Genomic DNA, 12,646 nt, shown 5'->3' with positions numbered 1-12,646 from the left:
GCGCTTTTATCACATGTGATTGGTGATTGTTGCAAGCAAAATGATCTCATTAAAGGACAATGGTAACTAAATATTTCGTTTCAAACAATGATCTGAGATTAGAAAATCGAATAAAAATATTTGTTTACGATAATGGGCGGTAATTCGTTATATTATAATAATGAGTACAAATAAATCGATTTAACCAAGACTTTAAAATATTCAATAACATTTAAATACATATAATTATAATAGAATAGTGGCTAGCTTCTAGATATTTCCATCAGAAGTACAAAACCCTATAAATTAAAAAAAAAGCTTGGATGAGTTTTATCAAAAAAAATATGAATGCAATTAAAAGAAAACAAACCACAACGGCTTGAATGTTATCAATCATAATTTATTCAAGTCAATTCAGTTAGTTCAATCAAATTTTTTAATAAGAGATTATTTTCTGTGTGAATCTTTTCAATTTTTCTTTGGATTTCCGTAAAATTAAAATACAATGACTTCCACAATTACAAATTCTAATTCACAAGCTATGTAGAAGTATTTGTTGTACCCCAAACAATTTCTTCGATCCAATCTTTAAAACTAGACACTCTCGTGTAAACACCGGGTCTGTTTTTTTGTCCACATTTATTCCCAAACGATGTTATGCCCACCGTCCAGTACATTTTACCTTCAGTCTTCACAGGAATCTTCACTTGAACTGGTCCACCGGAGTCACCCTAAAAGAAGATCATTATTTATAACATTTTTATTACTTTAGATTTAGAAATATCTAACATACGGTATGTTCTTTAAATTATCCTCTCTTCTTATTAATTAATTCTTTGTTGTTATTCTATGTTTATAAGTTTTTTATGGGTACTGAAATCTTTCCTGGATTTTCGACCGATATCCTCGGTTTCTATCCAACGAGCCATCGCGGTACCATTAAAATACATTGTAGTGAAGCGGAAACTACAAGCAAAACTATTCAGACTTTCTAACCTTCTCTTCAAAAGGCTCCAAAGATATCTAAGCCCAGCAGTTATATATTTAGAGTTAATTTACTTACTTACTGTTAATTTACTTTACTTTTTTAAAGTATACAAACAAATATTTGGTTCAATTACTTGACAGGTATCAATGCCTCCCGATAAGTTTCCTGCACATAACTGATGATCTCGGAACCCGCCCCAGTGCCTGTTTCGAAACTTTTGGAGAATCAAATCACATAGCGGCGTCTCGATGAAGTCGACGACTGCAGCTTGCAGATGATTTGATAGTCTTCCTGCAAAAATTAATTAAACGTTTCAACTAAAACTTGTTTGTCTTATTAAATTAGCATTACATATTTAGACAATAAATAATGATATGATACAACACGGATAAAATTAGGCAATCAGACAAATTTAATGCTCGACGGTAAGTTATCAGTACCTCTCAAAGAAATTAGTATTTTAAGATAGGTATCTTAACCATTCGTCAAATTTATGTGCAACCGATCTTCGAAACTAATAAGAATACTAACTAATATTTAGTATTTATTAAAGGAATATGTAACGCGTAGTCATCTCGACGAGCTTATACAAATCCCTACCAAGTAATGAATGATCTTTTGATAAGAAAATTAAATATTATGATGTTTATTAAAATACTTTTACCGTGTTCAGTATATCCCCAACCACTCAGGATTCCTTTAGTATCAAGGTAACTAATATCATTTTCTGCCCAAACGCAAGCTGGTTGTACATTGCTCATAAGTTTAACTTCTGTCTCTAGTTCAATGAGGGCAACATCGTAATACTTCTTAGGAGCTCTATACCTTGGATGAACGATAAATCTTTTGATATTTACGTCTACAGGATTACCATTTATATTAAACTGAAAATCAATATATTAGCAAAGTTTATAAATAAAAACCATATACGCTTCTGCATATTTCATTTAAGAGTATGAAACGTGTTACTATACTCAATTTTAGTTCAAGTATTAGCTGTCGAGGCGGCCCATTCTACTTTAATGCGTAGCTCTTAGCCAAAATATAGTGAATAAAAATTTGTATAAAACGTCATTTGCTTGATTTGAGACAAGTAACTCCTAGACATCTACTTAAAATATGGGAGCATTGCTTAGTAGTAGAATTCAATCAATCAATCATATCAATTTTATCTCAATCTCAATATCAATTTTGTCAATATTTAAATACTACCACCGTTTCGGAAAGCAGCTTTCAGCGAGACGAAATGCCAAGAAACTTGCATAGTTGCTCTTTTCAAATAAACAGATTTACAATGCTGGTGTCCTGTCCTGTGATGGAACCCGAGCCTAGGTCCAGGCATTTTTTTCTAAAAAGTATTCTTTTAAGGAATAATAAGATTTATTTATTAATTTAGACGTAATAAACTTTTTAAATTTACCAAAACATTTACGGCCCTTAAATCAAATAAGGCAAATACGTTTATTTTTATTGGCATTATTATACTCATGGCTATATATGTGCTTTTGTCACTTATGTTTAAAACTAAATTACCTCGTCGTCGCTGATATCCTCTACGCCCAGTCTAACAATCTCTGGTTGACTGTTCAGGATGTCCATAGATCTTCTTAACGACAATTTAGAACAATGAGCAGCAGTTAATAAGAACTTTCTACTAATAAGAGTACTTCCACATTTAAAAATCCATTTCACTTCCGGATTCTTAGCTCTCCATCCAATGGCTCCCTAAAAAAATTGTAAATTTAGTTGAGCTGGTTATAGCAATTGTCCCCAGAGACTAGCCCTATGTGTATGTACGTTGATATTATAGTAAATAAATAATTATATTCTATCGCCAAATAGAAATATTTACTATTATTGTTTCGGTTTGAATGGCGAGTGAGCCAGTGTATTTAGAAACAAAAAATCTTAATTTCCATAGTTCTTCTCCTATTTCTACGGGTTTAATTAATACGAGATAATATAAAAAGGATTATTAATGATCCGGTAGTCTTACCATATGGGGAAATTCTCCAGGCGTCGCTGGTCGACCGCCAAATATAACAGGAGAATTAATCACAAACAAAACTTCAGGAACGACGCCCTTTTTAATCTGGGATATAAGGTAAATTCTGCCTGAAAATATAATACAATATCAGTAATTAGAGATTATTCAAATGAGTAAATACAAATAGAAATTAATTATAACGAATTATGACCGCAAGGTATGATGGAATGTCCAATTAAATCGCAATTCGGATTCTCTAAACAAAAATTAGTAATATATACTTTTATTATTTATGTGTGTAGGCAACGCACACATAGTTACATACATGTGTCCAGGCATAAAAACATTTTATACGAGGAAGTGCTTATAAAAAATATTAATCGATGTTATTATATTTACATATTTGAGTCCATTCTGTTTCATTTTCTCGATTCTCCATTTCCCATATATATTCGAAGCATTCTGAAAGAACAATAATTATTGTACAAAACATTTTAATACAATGTTAGCAACTATTAAGGCAACAAATTAATAAAGCTTATGCAGAATAACATCGGACATACAAGAAATAAAACAAATTTGATTTCGTAAGAAATTCATCTACATAGAAAAATATTTTTTGCTGTTTATTTTACGAGGGTTCAAATTCATAGGTATAGGAAGCAAAGGATAATTTTATTTTAAATTATTTAGTGTAATGAAATGGGTGGGATGATGAGGATGATGATCATTACAATGATGACGGTGGTGATGATTATATTATAATAATGATGTGGTGGTGTCTAAATCAAAAGTAAAAAATCTTTATTCAATATAGAAGCGTTAGACTTGCTTATTGAAATCTTACTAAAAAAATCTACCACAGGTTCGGAAATAAATACCTGAGAACGACCGGCGAAACAAAATCAGCGGATTTGTTTTATATTTTATGTGTCATATTTAAAATTATTGTATTCATACAATAACAAAAACTATATCTTCGTTCTATGAAACAGCCTAGAGGCGATCATCTTATTCCGAAGTCGTGCACTCAACTAAGAAGTCATTAGTTTTTTAATATCCTGTAGCACACAAACGTTATTTAACGATTATTAAAAAAATTACAATCGGTGATGATGTTAATGATAATGATGGTAATTATGATAGTGATTATATTGATGATGATGATATATTTAGAGAAATACTTAAATGCCTACTTTGTTCGCTAATTCGACGTCCAGGTGCGGAGAAATTCGGTTTGACCGGTTGATATGGTTCACAGGGCTTACTTCCATATTTATCAAAGTCGAAATCAATTGTTTCATTACTCTGTAAATAAAACAGATACCAGTAACATTAACATTGTATAAAAGTAGAAGAGAAATATATATATTTTTAAATCCCTTGTTTCGTTACTCTGTAATAGTAAATAGTATAAAAATATTTATTCATACATTTTATCGGTAATGATAATTAGTTCAAAGATTATCATGTTTTTATTTCAAACGAGGAAGCCATCTTTAATGTTTATTTTGATGCGTTATTATTGTAACTCAGTTCCGAGTTAAAACAATCTAACATTTTATTTAATTTTTGTAAAATATTCGAACAATGCGAAAATCATTTTGGTTCTGAATGCAAAACTTACTCTTATAGCTTCCATTAAAAACTTCTCTAATTCGTCTGTAGAAGTTTGAGCCTGAGATGCTGTAGCACGAAATAGAAATTAACAATTAAATATGTTAAATAAGCAAGAATTACAATTAAACTAAAATTTTGTTTTTGTTTAAATTTTGTGTTGAATGATGTTAAATAAATTAAACTATTTAATAAGCCGTCTATTATTGTTAATGCGAGCAAATTTTACAAGTCAGTGCAAATTAATATATTCCACGGGTTTCTATATAAAAATAAGTATTTAAATTGCTAAAGTTTACGTAATATTTTATTTTACTGTATTTCTTTACATCTAAAAACTAGTTGTATATGTACAGACAAGAATTCTTAGTATTTGATTTTGTTTGTTTTAAATAAATTACATATACACATAAAAATCTAATCTAAATAAAAAATAATATGTATTCATTTATTTACAGAACTAAATGAAGAATTGTTAATATTAAAAATATACGTAAGAAACCACACTGGTACTTATATTCATTAATTTTTAATGTATAATATTAATAAACTCATGATTAATTCCTTTGCTTAGTTAAAAAAAAAATACATACCAACAAAAAACGTTAAAAATATAACTATAGAAAACATTTTTGTTCATTCAATAATTACATTTAATAAATTAACACACGTGAAGCACAATACAACTACAACACAAAAACTACACTAAGTATTAAGGATAATAGAACAAAATGAGATTTGCGGGACAATTCTACTATTTTATATATGTACGATTCTGTTGCGATCCGACTTCGACTGAACCGCAATTGGATAGTTGTGTTAGCAGAATAAGAAAACGGCTAAACTGTAATGATTTACGTTTCGATTCAATTGCGATAAAGTGACAAATTGTTAGTAGAATTGCCTTCAGTGACGTTATTAATATAGAGACGAGTTACTGAGTTATTTCGAACGTGAACGGCCTTTACCGACCGGTTTGTATACATATAATTTAAAATGTATATATTATAATTATTATGTTGTAATATATGAGATTTTCTGCTGGCTAGAATTAATTGTTGCATAGATTAATTAAAAACAATTTACTAAAATATAACTTTCCGCCCCCGGCTTCTCCCGCTTTTGAGGGCAAGGGGAGTGGGGGTGTGCAGGAGTTATGTACATTTATCTGAAATAAAAAAAACTTACACAGGTTGCTTTTAGCGCATGCTATTCCTGTTTATAATCTATCTCTGTGGCAAATTTTGACCAAATCCGTTGAATAGTACTGACGCGATTGAATAACAAATTGCAATCATCAATCCAAATTATATATATATAATATTAAATACGGAAGGCTTTCCGAGAAATTGTAAATTCCATTAATTAAGCAATACCATTGAGATAAACATAAATAAGGATAATTGTTTTTATATTGTAAGGACGTAATTATTAAAATATGTGATAGTGTTACCAGGCTACAGTCATAGCTGCGTAATTTATTACTTGGGTAATAACTTGGGTAATAATACATATAAACGTCAGTTTTCCTTATAAGGATTGATTGCGATGTTTATGAAACAAAGCATAATGACGTTACAATACAAAAAGACTCGTGTATGTATAATACTTAATCTAAAAAGCAAAAGGAACTAAAACAAGAGCTGGCTATAAGATTGAAGTATTTTTTATCAATTTATGGTTTTTTTTTTAAAATTATTATTAACCATTCGTTACGCCACCAATGCGTCACCAACCGAATAGCACTGGACTGAATAATAATGATCCACGTGCTTATAATAACACTAGCGCACTTACCCTTCAACCAGGAACACAACGATACTGAGTATTTTGCAGCTGTTGTTTTGCGGTAAAAATAAGCGATTAGCGGGTGGTACCCATCCAGATGGGATTGCACAGAGGTCTACCACTAAGTACATTCCTATAACCTTCTAGAACTCGCGTCAAATCTGTTCAATAGACATTAGACATTGACACTCATATTAATATCAACCGTTGGTACAATAAACATTACATTAACAAACATTGGGATTTTAATAGTTGTGTTCCTTGTGCCTGTAATTACACTGGCTCACTCAGTTCAAAAATATATACAACAATAGTAAGTATTGCTTGATCTCCATTAAATTAGTTTAAGTTTACTAAATTAATTTATTGCCCTAATATGTATGTGCAAACTTACAAAAATAGAACTTGTTTTAGTCTTACTTAGTAAATTCGGTTGATTAATTTTATTCACACACATTTTTTATCTTGCAGCATTTGATAGATGTTCAAAATTTACAATCTCGAATTTTAAGTAAAACGTATATCCATTTTAGAGACAAAATAAATGTATATATTTATCGATTTCCTTACATTTCGTTTTCTATAATAATTTTCTAAACAAATAAAATAATGAAACATTTATTTTAAATTGTACCACGCACAAATAACGGTTTCCTGATAACAAAAGCAAAAATGGAAAGACACATAAAAATCAACCAAGAGAGTGAGTTAAAAATAATTGGTTTGAATGTGCTTAATTGCTGACGCCTCTGCATCGTTTAAATAATATTCCTTAATTATATTATTTTTGGTATGTTTTCCTGTACTCGTTATATTTAAATTTGTATTTTAATATAACGAGTATATTTCCTGTAATTGAATTTTTTTAACGTATATAATAAATTTCATATCCTAAAAAAAATTATGGATACTGTATGTGAACTTCTGATATGTCAAATTACAAAAAAAAAAACAAAAACCAGAATACTTGAATTGATGAACCGTATAAGATTAACTTAATATTTATATATTAAATAAAAAAAAGTATCACTATTGACAACTAGGTGATACTTTAAATGGAATTAAAATTATTGTATATGAAGTCTCGTTGAGGGATTTCTAGGAGATTATCCTCTCGCATAATGGATGACGGAAAACGAACTGTTTGTACAACCGAATAACATTCGATGACGATCCGATAAATTGGTGTCCATGTTGCTATTACGTAATCACTTTTTGATTTATACAAGCTGCTACACACATTCTGATACATGTGATTTCGTTGCCTGAAAATATGGTTTGAAGACAGCGTCCTACTAAAACAATATTATTATCCCTAACACTTTTATTTATTTATTATTATTTTATTTAATAGAAATAAAGATAATAAAAAAATATATATATTTAGTCTTTCGCATTGACTTTAAGCATAAGTCTATACAAAGCTCACTTTGGAAAGACTTTATGACTTTCAAGATATGACTCAAAATTATTTCATTTGTTTTTCGTTACAGCAGTATACAAGTATCGAATCATAACTCTATTCATGAGTGAAATAATTTTATTATTTTTAATCGGAATAAAATGATATTAATGTTAAATATAGATATTTATTTATATAATTCGTATACAGCAGTGTATAGATTCTGTAAGAATTCACATCGTATCTCACTCGTGAAATGTTTACAACTGACGTAAATTAGTATTTATTACTTATTACTGTAAAGTAATAAGCCATTTTGATACGTGTATCCTATAAATTGTATAATTAAATTATTATAGTCAATATCACATTCTGATATTTCACACTCCTGTTCTGCGGTGAAATTCGAGTTTCTTGTGATAGAATAGCCCTGAAGTTCTTTTTCGATTTTTTATATTGTAAGCCTTGTGAAAAAGATCTGAATTTGTAAATGAAACCGCTGAGATAAATGCAAAAATGGTGCATAAAATTAAGAAGTGGTTATCAAAATTTGAACTCGCATCGGCTTAGATTCACGTGTTCTACTACGGACTCTCAAGTATCTGTAGGATCAAATGTTTTATATCTTAAGTTAAACTTACAAACACTTTAAGACAATATATTAACCGCTTAACTTGCTAAGTATTTCTATTCTCATAATCGTAGCCAAGAATTCTGTTATTATAACATTCGAAACTCAAACATGGATATACGAAAAAATATTTATTTTCCATTTATGGAAATAATCATTTTCAAATACATTTGATATTACAATTATGTCGCAGTCATAATTTAGATTTGTAGTAATAGTGCTAATTTGTAGTAATTTTCTAATTTATATAAAAAAATACAAACTGTATTATACAATAATGGCTTTAGAGTTAAGCAGTATTATTATATTTATTGTGCTGGCGATAATACTTTGCAAGATTTCTGCTTACTTCGTTGTAATGGAAATCTGACAGGATCGGAGTGAGATGAGACGCAGAATCACTTGACAGAAAAATCTCCTACTCCGGCTTCTCCCAAAATTTCCGTGCATTCCGATTTTATCTTCTAAAATTTTGTTTAAATTTCATTCACCTCATAAAGGATAAGGAAAAATTGTCTTAATTACAAACGTAGCTATAGTGCTTGTGGAATAATACATTCGAATTGAAATACGTCGTCAATTTAAGAACCACATCCTAGTTTTAAGTTCCTACATCATCGCTCAAGAAACTAACATTTCACCCAAAGCAATAGTTTCAAGTTATCGCGCGCACCGCTTTGACAGCAGTTTCCGTTTATTCAGCCCCATTAGGCAAGTAACACGATAGAATTTATAATTTATATCTACTTGCTATATGTTAAAGTGGTATTGGTAAAGTGGTGTATGTTTGTTAAACATAGGAGATTTTACCAGAAATCGTGTCATTTTTACGAAGAACAATGACTCTTTAATAGACATATCATATAATATCTACGACTCTTCTAGGTAAAAAACATAAGTGAAACAGGTTTACTATTTCTTTTCAATTGGATCCTAGAAAATTATAATAATTATTATATATTTTTTTAATTGGCACTCATCAGATTTCTACCGCCAAACAATAGTAATCCACCAATCAATAGTATCGTTGTGTTCCGGTTTGAAGGGTGAGCGCCAGTACAGGCACAAGGGACATAACATCTTAGTTCCCAAGGTTGGTGGCGCATTGATTAGGAATGATTAATATTTCTTACATCGCCATTGTCGCGGTGGTGACTACTTACCATCAGATGGCCCATATGCTCGTCCGCCAACGTATGCCATAAAAAAAGGTCTCACATATATCTTTTTGAAACTGTGTTAAGTTTAAATAATTCTTATAGTCGTTATGCAAGAGTAACACTTCTACGAGTATATTGAGCAATTGATGTTTTCATTATATCTCTGTACTTAGTGCAGTATAGTACAACATAGTGACATAACTGAATTTTCGTCAGAAAAGTTGCATTTAATATCCTTGAGATTTTATTTTCGACGTCTAGTCATATATGACATATATGACAAGTCGGACCTACTCGCTCTGGGTATTCGGACTATTCGGCGAGTGGTAGGTGACGTTTCCAGAGAGAGAAAGATCACAACTTAAATGCCTCCATTCTGCCTTCCTTTAAACATGCATGTAATAAAGTTGTATACTTTATAAGATACAAGTTATATGACGATGCAATTGGATATAAGGTCGGCGGCAAGACTTTAATTCAAGATATTGGAAATTTGATACGTGTGTGTATGAGAAATAATAAAGAGGGAATACCTTAAAATCATTACAATTAGATAGATCGTTTGTGACACTGATTTTATTTCCCCACGCTAATCCAGGACTGGCAGCTTGTAAATATAACTAACATAAATATCTGTCATGCGGCAACCGCACCCGACGCTCAAGAACGTCCATTGTAGCAGACGTTTTTATGATGGTAATTTGTAATTAAAAAACAGTATCAGCTTGATTTTCCTTAACGAGATCTATGAAAATAAGTAATGACATTACAATTTATTAATGAAACAGTATATATTTTTTAATACTTAGCTAAGAAAATTCGTGCACAGATAATAAAAAAACATATGTTACATAAGCAATTAATGCTGTAAACAAGCCAAGTCACTCGGATACCTAATTACCCACCGCGCAAACACAGCCGTTTGACGACACTCCGCACCGTTGAAACTTCGAGCTCGCCCAAGTTAGAAAACGTAAATAAGGACCCAAAGTTAAATTTGATTAAATGTCAAGAGTAAATATTTTTGAGAATAGCCTATCGTAGCTGCTGTACTGAAGTTTTCTGTTTTACTTGTTATTCAAACTGCGAACCTTGTTTCTTAGTCGAGTAGCTGATCTTGTTTCTTCGTTTGCGCTTAACGAATTCTGTAGCGATAGGCTGACTTGAATTTATAATAATAATAATTTATGCAAAGAATATGATATTATTATCATGTTATGTTAGCCGTTAAATACTGGACAAACTTCTCTTAAGGAGAACATTTTATTATGTAGCTTCAGTGCGATGTGATGCATGTTCAGGCCAATTTTAATTCGAATAAATTTAGGTTAATACTATGCTTTTATTCATTGACGTACAAGGGATGTATTATTGTAAGCTCAGAGCAAAAGAAAAGCGAAGGCCTTCGATCGCATATAGCACAATCAAAAACACTACATGACACAAAAGCGCTTCTTTTGAAGCTCCTTCCTTCCTTTGGGCTTCACGGGGAATTATGCAACTGGATCAATCTTTTTGCCGGATCGGAGAATCAAGGTCGTTGTTGGTAGTGCATACTCTGAATTAAAATTCATCAATTTTGGTGGTCCACAAGGCTGTTCCACAACGAAGCGATTTCTAAGGCATTTTCTGCCTTGCACAACTACTCTGTCGAATCAGCTCTCGCCGGTGAGCTTCCTGCTCGTAAGCCTTCCAAAGCATAAAAAAACGTTACCTTACATGATATAATATATCAGACTGGTGTCAAAGATTTCCTTTTAAGAAGAAGTATATGAAGTTTAATATTACAAGCTATCTCCATTGAATTGAAACTGGTCTTGGAATGACATTCTTCACAAAGTCTAACACTCCTAAAAATATAAAGTGTAACTGTCTCACTGCTTGCTTTTCTCCTCAAGAAGATATGTACACATGCGTCAGATTTCCATACCACACAGGTAGGTTTCCTCATGAGGTTGTATTCACCGGGTACGAGGTGAATTTTAAATTCAAATCAGCCATATGTCAAATCAGTGATGCTTGCCTAAAATTGAAGCCGAGAAGATAGGTTTTGATGTATGTATTTTAATCACTGGATCAACTCGGCTGTCTAAGAACTTAGCATAATATAATTTTGGAATACGTAGTATCTAACAATATAACTCTCTGTTTTTGCATTAGATTTATTTATCTTTTGGGCCATTGCTACTTGAGACTGACACAGATACAAAACCCAAAAGATGCAATTTTTAGTCTACGTGAGTAATTCTCGGAATGAGTTAGAAACACGCTCTTAATTATGAAAAAGTCTGACTAGACTTAAACGCGGCGTGGCTTAATTGAGTGAAAATGTACTTGGTCATTAACTGAAATCTTTGCACTCCTAATGAATTCCTCGGTAGTATGTGACTAAAATAATTTATCAAGCCTTATGTTGACGCAGAACGGGGTCGCCCTAACGATCCAAGTTAGGTGTGGACTCGGAACATTTATTATTTAGACGAAGTGACTTCCATAATAGCCTTAAGGGCATGTTGCGACACGGTCACCGACCTAAATTTAGGTGATCTGTACTTAGATTACACAGTATTAAGCGCTTCTCAGCGCTTTAGCAAGGCAAGGCTTATTGCATACTTATTTTGAATGGTATTCCTTGCATGTTTTATGAAGCCGCTGCTTCATCCTACATGCCATAATGGAGATATCTAATGGAATTTCATCTTTATAGTTTGTATAAATGATTTCCGGGTACATGAAAAAGGTAATTTTGTGTTCTTAAATTAATTCTTAGTTCACGACAAGTCGAATCTAAACGCATCTTCGCCAAAATGTGATATTTTCTGGCCATTACTTACCAGGAGTAAAAATAAGTACGTGGACATCGAAAAACTAAATTGCTATAGCTTACCCTCAAGTTGTGATAATTTAAATGAATAATTCAGGTCTAAAGCATTTTTATTATATATAACTTGATTTTTTCAATAACATAATTAGTTCGTGAAATGGAACGTTACATATTAATGTCAATAATGCTTTTAAATTGTTTAAAATTGATGGAGACATACGAAAAGAGATCACTATATCATTAGAAAAACCACTATTCAAATCATTAAAA

General features: G+C 31.2%; 1 protein-coding gene across 1 annotated transcript; it reads right to left on the bottom strand.

Annotated features, from left to right (window-relative positions):
- Positions 1-339: 339 nt before the first annotated feature.
- On the bottom strand, positions 340-5,449 carry LOC113398690 (serine protease snake-like). Its single transcript, XM_026637555.2, has 9 exons — positions 5,165-5,449; positions 4,582-4,640; positions 4,151-4,262; positions 3,354-3,416; positions 2,964-3,082; positions 2,501-2,692; positions 1,632-1,851; positions 1,101-1,258; positions 340-710 (listed from the first exon to the last, which is right to left on the bottom strand). Exons 1-9 carry the CDS (start codon positions 5,199-5,201, stop codon positions 519-521), a joined length of 1,152 nt encoding a protein of 383 aa, XP_026493340.2. The 5' UTR covers positions 5,202-5,449; the 3' UTR covers positions 340-518.
- Between the last annotated feature and the right edge of the window lie 7,197 nt (positions 5,450-12,646).

The sequence above is a fragment of the Vanessa tameamea genome, chromosome 14 (assembly GCF_037043105.1).
Source record: "Vanessa tameamea isolate UH-Manoa-2023 chromosome 14, ilVanTame1 primary haplotype, whole genome shotgun sequence".
NCBI classification, from domain to species: Eukaryota; Metazoa; Arthropoda; class Insecta; order Lepidoptera; family Nymphalidae; genus Vanessa; species Vanessa tameamea.
The sequence above is the reverse complement of the archived record's forward strand: the minus strand, read 5'-3'. Positions and strand labels throughout refer to the sequence as shown.